At 48.8% G+C, this 14,933-nt stretch overlaps 1 protein-coding gene across 4 annotated transcripts in view; it reads right to left on the minus strand.

Annotated features, from left to right (window-relative positions):
• Window positions 1-14,933, minus strand: part of TOX2 (TOX high mobility group box family member 2) — a 111,931-nt gene that overhangs the window by 83,274 nt on the left and 13,724 nt on the right. Inside the window, exon 1 of one of the 4 annotated variants that reach the window (XM_090152235.1) lies at window positions 11,964-14,436. The exons of the other annotated variants lie outside the window; for them this stretch is intronic. Within the exon in view, the coding sequence (XP_090008361.1) occupies window positions 11,964-12,002 (39 nt within the window). The 5' untranslated portion in view covers window positions 12,003-14,436. Of the gene's footprint in view, window positions 1-11,963; window positions 14,437-14,933 lie in introns of those variants that run through there. 4 annotated transcript variants of the gene reach the window in all.

Below are 14,933 nucleotides of genomic sequence, written 5' to 3' on the forward strand. Positions count from 1 at the left end.
TCACGGCCAAGGGATGCTCCCAGCTGCCCACGTTCAGCTTCCCAACAGGCAGCCACCAGTAGGAGGGGAGGCAGGGCAAGGGATGCAGAGGGTGGCAGAGCCAGCACTGGCAATGCCTGACCAGGTTCACACTGCCTGCACAGAGGAAGAGGAGCTAAGCTACAGCAAAGAGACAGGATACCACGAAAAAGCAAGCAAACAAACCCAAACAAACAGGTTGTAACCATTTTTGGCCAGATTTCCTTCTCACCTTCCCTCCCCTCCTCACAATGATACCTCCAGCCTCACCCCAATCACTTGCAGCAGAGCTTCATGCAAAATCAAGGAACAGGAGAAAGCGAGCTGAACGACAGCATCACAAAGCTCAGGGCGGCTGCTTGTGCCTGCTGATGCTTGCACACCATCCAGGCAAAACCTCTGCCTGCACAGTGCCACAGTTTCACAGGTTCCTGACAACTTTGGGACCAAAACTCCATTAAGCAGTTACTTTTTTTAAAAAAAAAAAAAACAGACTCTTCTGTTTGAAGAAGATGAAATCTGCAACAACAACAATAGCAACCACAAGAATGAATAACAGCAGCAGCACACAGCCAAAGCAGCCCCCAGCCAAGGACTGCTCAGCTCTGCAGCAGGTGAAAGCAAAGCCCGTGTTCCAAAAAAGCCTTGCCATTCAAACGCTGCTTGAAAGTGAATGAAAATGCCAACCAATCAACTCCACGGTAGGATTCAAAGAACAATATATCCAAACCTCAGCACCGCGGCCAAGAATGTATTTGCGATGCAGGAGCACTACAGCAGCAGCAACAGAAGCCGTTTGCAGGAGTAAATGAGGTTATTTTGGCAGCAGAGCGGATGTAGCAAACAAGCCACTTTAACTGAATATGGTAAACAGAGATGGAGTGATTATGGCAAGAATGAACGTAATGGGGTTCTGAGCTGCTTTGAATTGCCTCGACGGACCACAATATCTGATAAAACCAATGGAAAAAGTTCTGGTTTCCTCTTGCATATAATTGATTATCTTGCTGAGATCTGCTGTTTTGTACACACACACACACACACACATACACTCGCAGACCTCTGAAATTCAGTTACTTGGCGGGGCTGCCAGAAATAACCCTGGGCAGGAGCAGTTAGGCAGTGTTTATTTTTGCCTGGGGTCAGGGGCTCCAGAAGTGAGCTCCCAAAATAAACACCTTTGGTGCACATGCTCCATGCACAGCTATGCTGCTCCTCGATGGCTTTAGGACAGAGGACATAAGCCAGGGGACAGCGTGCTGCTGCCATTGATCCACCTACCTCGGGTTCTCCCCCTTGACAAAGCAAATCTGGATTTGATTTACAAAAGGAGCTGCAGCCAGGATGGAGCAGGGATGGAGCAACGAGCTCGTGCTCTTCCCTCCCCACTGCCCCAGTCCCCCTGTGGTTGGGCACAGGGCCAGGGGAGCTTTGCAATGGGATCCTCCCAGTGCACGTTGCCTTTGGTCGTAGAGAAGTGGGGGATCCTGTGAAAGCACCTGCTGTCCAGCCCCTCCTGTGTCCCCAGAGCTGGGTGTGGGATGGAGCTGAGCATCCCCACATCTGAGCTTCCAGTCTGCAATTAATTTATGAATTTACTTACTGAAACAGCACTCAGCTAAACCTGTGATTAATATTTTCCTCCCCAGGCTCCTAACATGACAAAACAATAATTAATGAGATAGAAAAGCGAACCCGAGTTACAGTAAGCACAGAGAGAAAGATCCATAAGCAAGCTTATGAGCAGGGCAGTTCACAACCCATGGTTACTGGGAAGCACCCATGCAGTGTAGCAATTAAAAATCATAAAACAACGGAAAAGCAGGTGGAAAGGCAAGATTCTCTGTGTGCTGTGTTATTTTGCCTCAGGACAGAATCACAGAATGGCCCGGGTTGGAAGGGACCTCAAGGATCATGAATCTCCAACCCTTCTGCCATAGGCAGGACCACCAGCCTCCACATTTAATACCAGACCAGGCATCTCCCTTGCTTTTATCCATTTTCCTCTATGGACAACACCTTGCAGGCTGGGCTTGCAAAATCCCACTGGCCAGCACTCGTCCCATCAGCCCAAAAGAGCAGAGCACAGCTTCTCAGGGACTGCTCCCAGCCACGACGCACTGGGAGAGGGTTTAAATAACAGCTGCAGCAGCACAGGAGCTCCTCTGGAAGCTGAGAGCCCAGGGGCAGGTGCCAGCCCTGCGCTGTGGACAGTGGCACAGTGCCCATGGTGGCACAGTGCCTGCCGTGCCCTGGCTGCCTGACACCATGCATGGCAAAGCCAGGACCTTTTCCCCCAAACGCAGCTGGTGGCTCGTGCCTGCCTCACATCTAGCTCAGGTTTGCAGAGCAGAATCAGTTCTCAAAGTGCAGGGGGGGAAGCAAACCTCCTCCCTGCACCCACCCCCAGCTGGGGGCAGGCTGCAGCCAAAACCAACAGGAACCCCTGCACAGAGAGGGGATGGGTGGACCGGTGCAGAGGGGAGCAGGGCAGCAACCCTACAGCACAGGTGTGCTCAGATGGAGCAGCAGGAAATGCACAGACAGATGGCTGACGGGGAAAACAATATATTGCTTCTACCTATAAATACAAGGTTGTTTCAAACTGTGGCTATAGAGCAATCGTTCAAATAAATCATTGCTTAAGCTTTCCAATGGACTTTCTCAAACTTTCATTTTTTACCCAGAGCATAAATGCATGCATACAAACAAAAAACCCAGCACGTAAAGCTGACCAAAGCTAAAATACTGCAGAAGTTATACGTTCACACACAAAGACGCAGACACAGTTTGCACACCCCCATCTATTGATGTGCACGTGTACACACACACGTGTATGCACACACACGCTGACCCCCCTGCAGCCCCACTCCCACCCCTCTGCCCAGCCCCAGCCTCACGCAAATAGGAGCATTTGTGGATGCCTGCTCCCCTCTGTGCTGGCTGTGCGAGGCAGGGGAGGTGTCACAGCAACAACATGTTCATTCACTAATGACTCCAAGATCAACGGCACAGACAGGGGAGAAGAAAGTGATTTAATTTCCCCATCAGCAGATTACACGGGTACACAAAATATTCACTGTCAGATAAACGTGTTACCTTCATTTCTTCAGCCCCTCAGTGGAGGCAGAAGCAAAATGCTGTTGCCTTGCCTGTGCTTCATTCTTGCATCCCCTCTGAGACCCTGACCACGTGAAAGGTATAGAGAGGACAAGAAGTTTATGAAATATTTTCCTTGCTAGAGGGAAATCTGGGTGCTGATAACTGCCCAGATCTGCACTCAGGAGAAGAAAATGGGAAGAGGAAAATGAGGAACTTCAGGAAAACAACTGAGCAACAAAACCATGACGTGTGCATGGGGTCTGGGGGACCAGGATAACCAGACCTACCAACCCAATGACAGAGGTGGAAATAGTGGGCTGGGATTGCAGCAGAGAGCCCAGGAGAAGAACGGGATGCCATAGGCATGTCTTTGCTCCCTGCCCTTCGTGGGACACTGAGGATGGGGAGCAGTAGAGTGAGGAACAGCTCAGGGTTTCCCACCACTCCAGGTCACTGCACAGCCCCAATGGGTTTTTTGGGGGCCTCATCCTGGAACTGATTCATTGAAAGCATCATCTTCAGCAACCAGCCCTTCCAGTCAGCACTGATCGCTGCTCGGCACTGGGTTTGGAGATTTTTCGAGCTGGGTAATTAACGCACACTTAAAAGAGAGTTGTCTCCATCCTCAGGAGTCTCACGATTTACTGCATCTCTCACTTGAATTCATGTATGACTTGCATTTCCAGACATTATGTAATGAGGTTTTTGTGGTCCGTAGAGCTTTCTTAGCAATTCTCTAGTTGATGCAGCCAACGGCGACGACAGCACGCACCAATATTTTTAGAAAAGTTTTCAGTATTTCACCCCATACACTCACAGTAAAGCCCCTCTATCTTCACCAGCAATGGTACACTTGGGGGAAGATGACCCCAACACAACTGGTACACGTCCACTGCACCCAGCAGGGCCATGGTCCACCCAGAGGCCCTGTGGCCACTGGAGGTGACAAGGGGTGAAAAGGACCCATTTTGGCCCAACCTTCTTGCAGCACGGCTCCCAGGGCAGGAGGAGCTCCATCCACTTCAGCCTGGGCTCACCAGAAAGCAGAAATGATTTCTCAGAAATCAGTCATTGCTCGGGGAAAGTATGAAAGGCATAAAACTTACCTCAAGTCCACCTGATGACAAAAGAGGAAAACACAGATACAGACATACGAGGTGACAGTTCTATAGACAGTCTGGCCAATCCTCCCACGTACAACGATCACTCTGCTCTCACAGATTTCTACATGGGTCCTTTGGAAACCAGCACCTGGCCCACAGAGGTACCTGGGTTGAACTGACCGTGTTAAAATTGCACTGAAATTTCTGCATAAAACTCAATGGATTTCAAAGTTCTAGAGACATTTCTACATTTCTCTGGTTAGACCTATGCTGCAATCCATGGCTCGTGTGAGGCTGCTCATCTTTCTCCTAGGAGTAATTATACCCACATTCCATAAGTAATGGAAGCGTAAGCCCCGCTGAAGCCAACACGTTCAGCCAAAGTACCTAAAATCAAGAGAAGATGAACACAAAAAAATCCCAGAGCCCGATCACAGCTTCCCCACTTAACGCTTCAGGCACAAAAAAAGTAGATTTAAGTCAACTGTGCACCCACAATCATCTGTAGATCTGATCAGCTATCACCCAGCACTGCCAGCACCCAAACACCGTTACAAATCAATTGCTCAGGCAAAGGCTGCAAGCCATAAATCAGCAACAGGAGGATGCATGGCAATTTTGGCCAATTTCAGCCACACAGCCCTGCACCACAAAGAGCCACGCTGGCTGCGAAGGCTGTAAGCAGCATGGATGGTGTTGGGCAATAAGTTTGGTGCCCTTTAACTGCACAGCACTGAAAGCACGAGCTATAACCAACAGTTTCAGTGGCAGGTGATAAATCACGTGCCCTTTAACTTGTATTGCAGATGTAGTTAATTAGGAACGCACGCTTGCATTTTTTTTCATGTATTATTTCCGGCTCGATTTACATGTGCTGCCTTTATTTGAATACTTGCTGGGATTGAGGCTCTGGGGTGTGAGATATGGAGGAGCACAGAAGTGCAGAGCACTAGAGCTTGTGGTGCAGCCTGGAGCCAGCAGTGTAAAGAGCAGCAGCAGCAACAGGTGACCAAAACGCTTCATGGACACGTGATGTGAGAATGGTTACCGTTGGGACCCTTTGCTAAAATTGCAAAACAGAAGTACAGATAACTTACTTCAGCATTTTTTCCATTGCAACTAGCTTTACAAAGCTGCTTTCCAATTGCTTCCATAGGTATTTTGCTAAGACTGGGGCACGCCAGCCTCTTAGAGCACCAAAATTCAAGCTCTCCTGTGCCCCTGACGCCCATCACGTGGGGACCAGCTGTCCCCATCCCCACCCCCCTGCTTTACCAACTGCACACCACAACTTGCATCACTCCTCATTATAACAAATCGTACCCACTCTCATTTCCAATTATTTTGCCTGTATTTTTTCTGCGGACATTTTCGGGCTGCTGACAGCATTTTCAGCACTGGTACAAAAGAGCATTTGTTAAAATGTTCCCTGATGGCAGAAGATTCGTAACAGATTCAGAAACCCGGTTGTAATCAAGGTAATTTCTTAGCACTCGTCTGTCAGACAGAACTATCAGCAGGACGGGGGCCCTGTTATCTGCAGGAGCAATATATGATACGCTCATTTTTTCCCCTCTATAAACTTCAATTATTAATGATGGAAATTTTTCCCTGCCTATTCTTCCCTTGGTGGGAAAAGCAGCCATTGGTGACATTTGCCAATTTAAATCTAATCCTCCTCATCTGCATGTCGACAGGGTTCTGTTTGACTCTACGCATTGATCCAGCCAGAAAAGGCTACTCTATAACTTAATCTGATGTCAAACCGTGATGTGTCCTGTAGGAAATCGGCGCTGTAGATCTCCGCGCTATAAATATGTCAGCAGAATTAACTGGAAGTGCTAATAGGTCACTCGATGAGCCCCGCGGAGCAGGCAGGGCACCAGCAGGCTGTTGTCGCGGTACTTGTGATTGATGACACCAAAAACGAGCCAGAACAGAGGGCTGTCAGACAGCCAGCATGGGGACGAGGGACTCGCCGACATGCTTTGCTCGCCGTGTGTGTTATTTAAAAAGAAAACAACCAACAGCAGCAACAAATCCTGTTGGTTAATGTAAACCAGAGAAGAGCAGCGGGATCTCTTCCAGCTCTCCCAGCCTGCAGAGCTGTCCCCTGCACCCACAGCCTCTGGGCAGCAGCTAGAGCCAAAGGAGAAGCCTTGCAAATTGCCCTTGGAGGATATCAGGTGCCTGCAAAAGGATGACGTCGGGTCCCAAAAACGGAGCCCAAGTTGCATCTTTCCACTGCAGTCCTTTTCAACCCAATCATACGGCTTTTGCTGCCTGGCTTCATTTCCCTGCCCCAGTCCAACACGCTCCAGCTGCTGGGAGAACTGTCAACCATGGCGTGGAACTGTCCTCTCCCAAAGGAATCATAAACACTGTGGGGACAAAGGCTGCTGTGCTTCCAGCATGATGCTGTTTTCCTTTACCCACAATGGCCTCATAGAGGAATTAAACCCAGGAGGAGCATCTCACTCAGCCCCAAACTGTCATTCCTATTCGCTTGGACCAACCTGCCATCTTCTCCTGAAGTCAGGCAATGCCTCTCAATTCATTCCACAGACAGGAAGACACTGAGACCAAACTGTCATTATTTTCAGCTATGGCAGTGCCAAGCTTTACCTTTTACAATTCCCACAGAGGTATATCACACCATGGATGCAAGATGCAAGGCTCCAAACACAAACGAGCACCTCTCTGCCCCCAGAGAAATCAGGTCTCCAGCACACAGCTCCAGTTATCCTTGAACCAACCAGATGCCTCAGAGTGACCAGGACTGGCAGACCCAAAGGCAGCCCGACTTTCCACACTCCTTCTCAGAGCTATTTTTACAGGTATAAATTATTTGTGCTGGGTGCCTACAGCATGGCGTTGAATCGCGTTACCTCCTCCATTCAGCCAACCACAATCAGAGCAGAGTCTCTGAGATCCTCTTCACCTCATGAGCCGAGCATCCTCATTAAAAACCAACAAACGAGATCAAAACCATCCCAAGAAATATCAGAGGACCAAAATTCATGCAGGTCTCAAACCTGGTCAGAAATCACTGGATCCAGCAGCAAGCACAGACTTGAATTTACCAAAACTTGCTCTTTTTAGAGGGCCCCAAACCTGCTCTTTGGCAATGCACCACCCTTAATGCTGTGTCAGTGGGCTGTCAGCACGGCTGCAGGTGCAGCTAATCCCTGACCACACGGAGCATCACGATGTGAACACTGAGATGACAGCGAGCCATTCCAACAGGCAGCTGATATTACAGACCCACCTCCAGCAGAGGAGCGGGCAGCACCTTCAAACAGAAACTGGATTCTTTATTTACCTGAGCAGATGTTCACCACAGTGTTTTCAGAAGCCCAGAGCTGGGTATTTGTCAGCGCTAATGGGATTTCCAGGAGCCAGCTTGCTTTAAGAGCTTATTTTCTCATTCAAATTGTAACAGTCACCATTTTCTGGTTTGTGTTGCCTCTCTCACCCATGATTATCTCCCCGAGTGCTCACTTTTCTCTGGGTCACTGAGCAGGGATCTGTTCTAATTACTGTCAGCTTAGCTTTTGTGTGGCACCCCGTCACACCAGGATCCGGGCTGCATAAATAAGCAATGTGTTTGCTCTTTGTAGGCTTTGCTAACCAAGACAGAGCCTGGCTCACATCACCCAGCTGACCGGCTCGTGCCACCAGCTCACCTGAAACAAAATCCAACGTGCCAGAGCCCTCACGCTTGCCAGGTTCGTTCATCAGTTTCTTCATCACTTCATGGAAATGGATGCACTACCTCTGCTAACGCTCCCCAGTGTGGATGCTGATCTGCCAGCCTGGGGGAATAAAGTCACACTGATACTGATCCCAGGGTTGCAGTCCCTTGAGAGGCTTGCTAAATTAACAGCATCCCTGCAAAAAATCTTTGTGCTTTATGGAAGGGCTTAAACCAACACCCAAACGCTGGTCCTGAGCCACGTGCCATACAGAGAGGTACAAAAGGTCATTAATTGTCCTTTAAACCTTCAGATCCTCTGATTGGGAATTCGCTGCCCTTTCCAATCAGATCTGGAGCTCTGCTCGTTGTGCTCTCCTGAGCAAGGCGATGGTTACAGTGTGAGACACCTGTAAGATAGCAATCTGCATGAGACAACTTCCAGTGCTTTGGGTGTGCAGGATGGAGGGATGCTCCCTGCAAAGAAAGCAGCCCTCCCTTCCCTCTGCAGGCAGCACCTCTCCAGCCTGAAGGACAGAAATCGCTGCGGAGCACAGCACAGGGCACACAGCAGGGCTAATACCCAGACATGTCAGAGGGCTGCCAGGAATTCAGATGTGCTGCTGCCCCAGGAAGAGGAGGAAGGCACAGGTAGCTGTGAAACAGAGCCAGCTGCTGGCTCAGAGGAGGAGCAGCCTGCAAGCAAAGCAATGGGAGCTGGGTTGACCAGAAACAGATCTCAGTGCAGCAGCACGCACCTCTGAGCAGAAGCCAGCAAGGGCTGCAGAAGTGGTGAGCTGCAGCAGGAACCTGAACAAATAAATATGAAAAAAAAAAAAAAAAAGGCACCCCAGAAGACTTTTATTAAAAGCAACTCTTTTCTTCTCTCCTTTCCAGGAAGTGACTTTGCTGTCATCTCTCCTGGTACAATTCAGGACTGCTCTCAGGACACAGAACAGCATTTTGGCTCCGAGCTGCTTCTTGCAAGCATTCAAAGGAGCGAGCATTCGTTTATTCAGCCACACAGCAGGCACAAGAAAAGCAAGAAATAACCAAATCAAACTGCTTGCAAGCATCCAACAGGTTGGGATTCAGCTACTTCTTAAACAATGCCTCCAGGCAAACACATTCAGCAAAACACAGCAGCATCAGCGCACAGTTTGGGAGCAGACAGAAGAATCAGTCACACAGGAGCCTCATTCACAATTACAGACTTGGCCCACGCTCCTGGCACAACTGCCTGCAACGCAGCGTGTCCTTCAGCTGACATCTGCTGCTGCTCTGATGCACGAGGACTTTCAGTTTTGTACAGAATGAGAAGTGTGGTTGAAAGCCCTGAAGAATAAGCTACTTGCAGATGAGCCCCATAATTCAAGAGAATCTTATCTAAGGACTTTGTATTCTTATCAGATGAATAGGAGAATGCTTCCGATAACACGTAGATATGCTTCTTTGTAATGAGATGCCAATGAAAATCTGCTGGAGTCTCCTAAGAGTGAGGGCAAATGGAGTCAGCAGAAGATGCCCAGCTGGCCTCCAACAGGAGCTCAGGATGGAGAAGACACCGTGCTGAGTTCACACCACAGAGGTGGGCTTTGCTGGGGCAGCACAGCAACACAGAGGTTGCAGAGATGGAGCGGATGCTTCAGCCCAGCACCACTTCTAGCAGCCCAAGCATGGTTCAGTGCCAACCATGAGTCACAAGTAACCCTGAGCACATCCTCACCAGAAGAAGGCCAAGGCAAAAACCACAAGTAAGTGTCAGAAGTGTTAAACCAAGTGGCATTTCTCCTTCAATTGTTGGCAGTGCTGGAATCAAAGCTTTATACAGGACTTACACAGTTTTAATCTGCGTCCCGTGACTCTGGCAGCTTGGTGCTGCCACTTAAGGACTGTGCAAGGCTGTGGGAAATCAGGTCTTCTTGTAAGGACAGCCCCAACCAGAATACTGCTGTCATGAATCAGCAAAAGCTGCTAAGCCATTTCTCAACAAGATCTGCACTTGCAGCAGGGCAAAAGGTGAAGAGCATCACATTGTTACGATAATTCAATATTGAAAAAAATACTTAACTCCCATTTTCCAATTGCAGATCTTGATTTTCCTCCTCCTCTGCTCTAGGATTTACTCTCAAAGCCCACATACCAACTTAGCCGTGCAGTCACACCATCCACATTTAATGTAATCCTGTACTGGAGGATTTGCCAATTAATCCAATGTCCTTCTTTTGGCAATTATCACTATGCCACGAAGCTTCCAAACAAACTCAAACCATCCAATCAGCAAAAGCCATCACACCTGGATAAGAGCACAAATTCAAACACATACTGCCTGCAATTGCCATCAGCTGAAACAGCAGTGGGGAATGGGCTCTGCCAGCACCTGCTGCTCTGTGCTGCCCATCCCCAACCACAGGCAATCAGCAGCAGCACGATGTGCAAATCTGCTTGCCCTGCCTTTGCTCCCGGCATTGCACTGGTGTTGCTCAATACCCGTGCAGCAGCTGGACCAGAAACACCAAAGTTTATTCTTGTTTGGAAAACAGAGAAATAACATCCAACATACTTTACAGGAAGGAAGAGAGAAACGTGAGGAGGGGAGGCCCTGGCTTCCCAGCTGGCCACCAAGGGGAGAATTGCTCTTACTTGCAGCTTATAGTCTCTGCTGAATACAAAATCACCTTGTAAAACAAGAAACACGACCCTGAATTGAAGACTGAAGTGAACGAGTCTGAAATGAAGTGTAGCTTCTTGCTCCAGCCCCCCAAACTCCTCTTCACCATTTCTTCACCACTTTTCTTATGACTTCATGATGCCTGCAAGGAACAGTGCTGCATTTTGGGGCACTCTGAAGACCTGCAGCATCAGTGGGGCAGCACAGTGACAGACACTGCCGTGCTTTCTTGACTGCAGGGACATCCAGGCCTCCAGCACACAGCTGTTACTCTACGTAGGTGCTGCCCCATGCCCAACACGTGTCCTGGGCATCTCACAGCCCGCTGCATCTTCAGCCCTGCACTTCTATCCATGCCCAAGTAGGCCTGGCAGCACCCACGTGCACAGTCATGTTCAAATTCTAGAAGTTCCCAGGGTTTTACATCTTAGCCTCAATCCATTTTCAATCAAAACGTGGCCTTTTTTATACCTCTCATCTGAAAAATAATGAGAGAGAGAGAAAGAGCAAGGCAGCCAGAGAATGAAGCCTTCCTTCCTCCTCCCCGTCAATATTTTATCACAGCAAACACCTGCCATGCAAACAGCCCTGGGAGAAACAGGAGGTTCGTGGAACTGCCTCGGCAGCAACACAGACACCACAGGAAACAAAACAACCTGCACGAGCAGAAGAGCCACGCTGCAGCACAGCCCACAGAGCACATGTTTGCATGCTTTAGAGGGATAAGAGACAAATTCTGCTTTACTTTTGCTGATGAAGAGGGTGCGACTGCTCTGTGCCCAGCAGTTTCAGCTGTGAGCTCTGCAAAGGGGGTTGCAAGCAGTGAAAGCCTTCCTTGGCAAGGCTCAGCTTTGGTGGTGGAAGCACGAGTCAAAGGCAGCAAAGTCAGTGTCTGCACTGAGCTGTCAAACTTGCAGGTTTGGCACTCGGAGTCTCCTGCTGAAAGGATTCAGAGCGAGATGAGATGAGAGACACCAAAGAGAAAGAAGTGTGGGCAATCACTCCTCTGAAAGATTCAGAGCAACAACTCATCAATGCCCCCTGCCCAGGCAGGCAGTACTCAAAAAAAAATTACTTAGACCGATATTTATGGAGCTGAGCGGTGTGGGAATTGTCTGATCCTTGCATCTTCTGCACTCCTGGAAAGCTGCTGGGATGACACCTCAGGGAAGGCACCATTTATTTGTTATGGAGCACGCTGGGATCAGAGAGACTGGAGGTTATTATTTCTATCTGAGATGTGATTTCAGGCTGCGAGGACAATTTTAGACTGTGCAAGCCTGAAATAACTCCGTAGGCCAAATTTTTGACTTGTAACAGAACTATCAGATTCACTTGTCATTTTATTAAAGACCCACACCACCCCATGACTTACAGACACACTGAGGCTGTCAGTCCTGGGAACTAAAAGCATCAGCAAGACCAGATCTACTTCTCACAGCATTGCTTTTGCCTCGGCGGTGTTTTTTAAGCTATCATATACCACAGTGGGATGGCTCTGCTTCATGGCCACGTCATGGGGTTCATAGAATCATAGAATCATAGAATGGCCTGGGTTGAAAAGGAGCACAATGCTCATCCAGTTCCAACCCCCTGCTATGTGCAGGTCGCCAACCAGCAGACCAGGCTGCCCAGAGCCACATCCAGCCTGGCCTTGGATGCCTGCAGGGATGGGGCATCCACAGCCTCCTTGGGCAACCTGTTCCAGTGCCTCACCACCCTGTGGTTCCCCCAGACACAGGGCATCACCGCCCAAAGCAAAGCATCAGATGGTGGGGATGCTCCTGTGCCCACAGCTCTGATCAGGGAGGACTTCACATCTCATGGGTTGCATCCCAGGGGGAAGGCTGTGCAGCACCTTGCCTGCTGGTTACAACCTCCACGTTTGGTTTTCCCATTCCAACAACCACCCTGATCACTTCCCTGTGTCCATACCCAGTGCACACCATGAAAAAGAAAGCCCATTCCGAGCAGTTACAGAAGTGTACAACAAATACCAGACCCTGTTTTGTTGCCACGATGCACACTCAGCAGTGCTGAAAAGACCCTTGGTGTTTTAGGAAGAGACATGCCCTTCTCTGGAAAATGCACTTTTAAATCCCCCAGGGCATCATGTTGTGTCACACCTGGAGCCATTTCTCTAGGACAGGAACAACACCATGGGTACCACAGTGCTGGCTCACGTGGAAGGCTCTTCTTAGGTTCACAGTGGGGATGAGAAGAAGTCTAGCATTAAATGTGGATGTTGGTGGCCCTGCATGTGGCAGGGGGGCTGGAGCTCAATGATCCTTAAGATCCTTTCCAACCCAAGTCATTCTATGATTCTATGATTCTAAGCTGTTCTTCGCAAATGCCATTTATTTTAACATTTCCACTAAAACAAAACCAAGTGTGAAAGTGGTCAGCAATCACACAGAGTCCACTGACACCATAGATATGATGCCTGTCCTGCTCATCACACCGGGCCCTTCACGTGGAGAGAGAGGCTAAGCTGTACTCTGCAGGAAATATTGAGAAATCCAGTCTCTTTGGTGGAGAGATCCTCTCTCAGCATAAAAACCACAGAGCCATGATTGATGGAGCGGCTGTGTTTTCAAACAGTCACACAATCCCAAAAGCCAGGAGCAGCGCCCATAAGTGAGCACGTACAACTGTCTGCAGAGACAAGGGTTAACAATCTTATCTGGGGTCACCAGAAGACATTCCAAGTAAAACCCACAGCACGCAGATTTCCTGCTTTCTAACCCAATGCCCTATTTATACCTCTCTTTCTTCACAATGCCAGTGACAGCTTTTTCCTCGCTCACAGGCATGTTTCCTGCTTCTTGAGCTGTGACTTTCATTTGTAGCTCATTTCCATAACCTCAGAAACAGGGTTTCAATGGAAGTGTTAAATGTACTGATAAATTCTTCCCGAATCTTCAAGCTATGGGCAGAAAGAATGGAGGCCATTTACCCCATATCAAACAATTGGAAACTATATATTTCAAAATCCTTAACCTGAACGTGGCAAGCGTTATCTCTGGCTGATAATGGAACGCTTTGTTGCTGGTGAGACAAATACCAGAGCCCGTTTCCAAAACACCAAGATGTGTAGGATGGCAAATAGGCTCAGTGTGCTCAGTGACCTTCACAGCCTTCAGTTCTCATGGCGGGGACAGACGTCCCTCCCATTCCCCATTAAAAAGAGAGGGGGAAAAGAGAAAGAGGGGAAAAACAGCCCTATCCATCCTTCTCCCAGCTGTGAGCCTGAACCTATTGCGCTGCACAAGCAGTGCAAATAGGGGGGTAAAAATTAAGAAAGGATGAATGGAGCTTTGCTGCAATGTCTGCACTTGGCTAGAGCTGGCAAGAAAACATTGCCACCTGCGCTGGGACAAAATGTGGCTGCAGCCAGAGCAGGGCAGCAGTACATCCCCACCCTCCTCGAAAAGCTCTTGGAGTGCGTGGCCATTAAGCCATGCAACACCAAGCCCAAAACAGCTCCATTTCAAAACTGAAGCTGAACCAGTCCATGCAAACTACAGGAGCGGGGACAGCACTGCAGCACAAAGCAGAGCTGCCCCCAGCCCCTGCTCAAACCCAGGGACACCAGCAGCTCTGTATCCCTACAAAACACACGTGCACTGTCGGGATCCTACAGAACGATTCGATTCCTGTCTTGTTCTTCCTCCCAGCCAATGCCACGGATTCTGCACCAAGCCAAAATCCAGCAGTCAGAGTGGTGGCTCGTTTCGGAGCAGCCTTTCACTTCCCCAGCACCATTTATAAAACACGATCCCGCTGATGCCTTTTTTCTACGCCTGGCATTGAAGAGCCCTGCAAAGCATTTGAATAGCGCTGCTCTGGAAAAAAAATAAATAATAATAATAATCTGTAAGGGAGAAAAATTTAAATTCAATCATCGCTTTACCCTCTGCGAACTGCAAAAGTCTTGGGAACATGAAAAGGGGCTTTCTGAAGGATGTTAAGCATTCAAAAAGATCAGACCGCACCGTGCAATTAAATGTTCCACAAGCCTTTGTCGGAGGACCCAAACCTCACTCCTGTGTGAACCTCACACCCTCCCGCTGGGAGCACATTGGAGTGCCTTTGCTTTAAAGCCACACTTTGGATATTCCATACCTTTCCCTTTCATCATCCTCCAGCACACGCTAACGCCGGCAGAGTTAATAGTGACTGACTAATTTTAAACCCTATGATTACTGGAGCTGATTTATATAGTAGCTTCACTTCACAATGCTGTGAATCACGCACGCGGTAATTGCCAAGTTCAATTTTAGCTCTGTCATACTGAAGCATTAGTTTTTTATGCCTCAGCTGTTGCCTCCTCCATGCTATAGAG

The sequence above is a fragment of the Phasianus colchicus genome, chromosome 17 (assembly GCF_987193195.1).
Source record: "Phasianus colchicus chromosome 17, bPhaCol1.hap1.1, whole genome shotgun sequence".
Lineage (NCBI taxonomy): Eukaryota > Metazoa > Chordata > Aves > Galliformes > Phasianidae > Phasianus > Phasianus colchicus.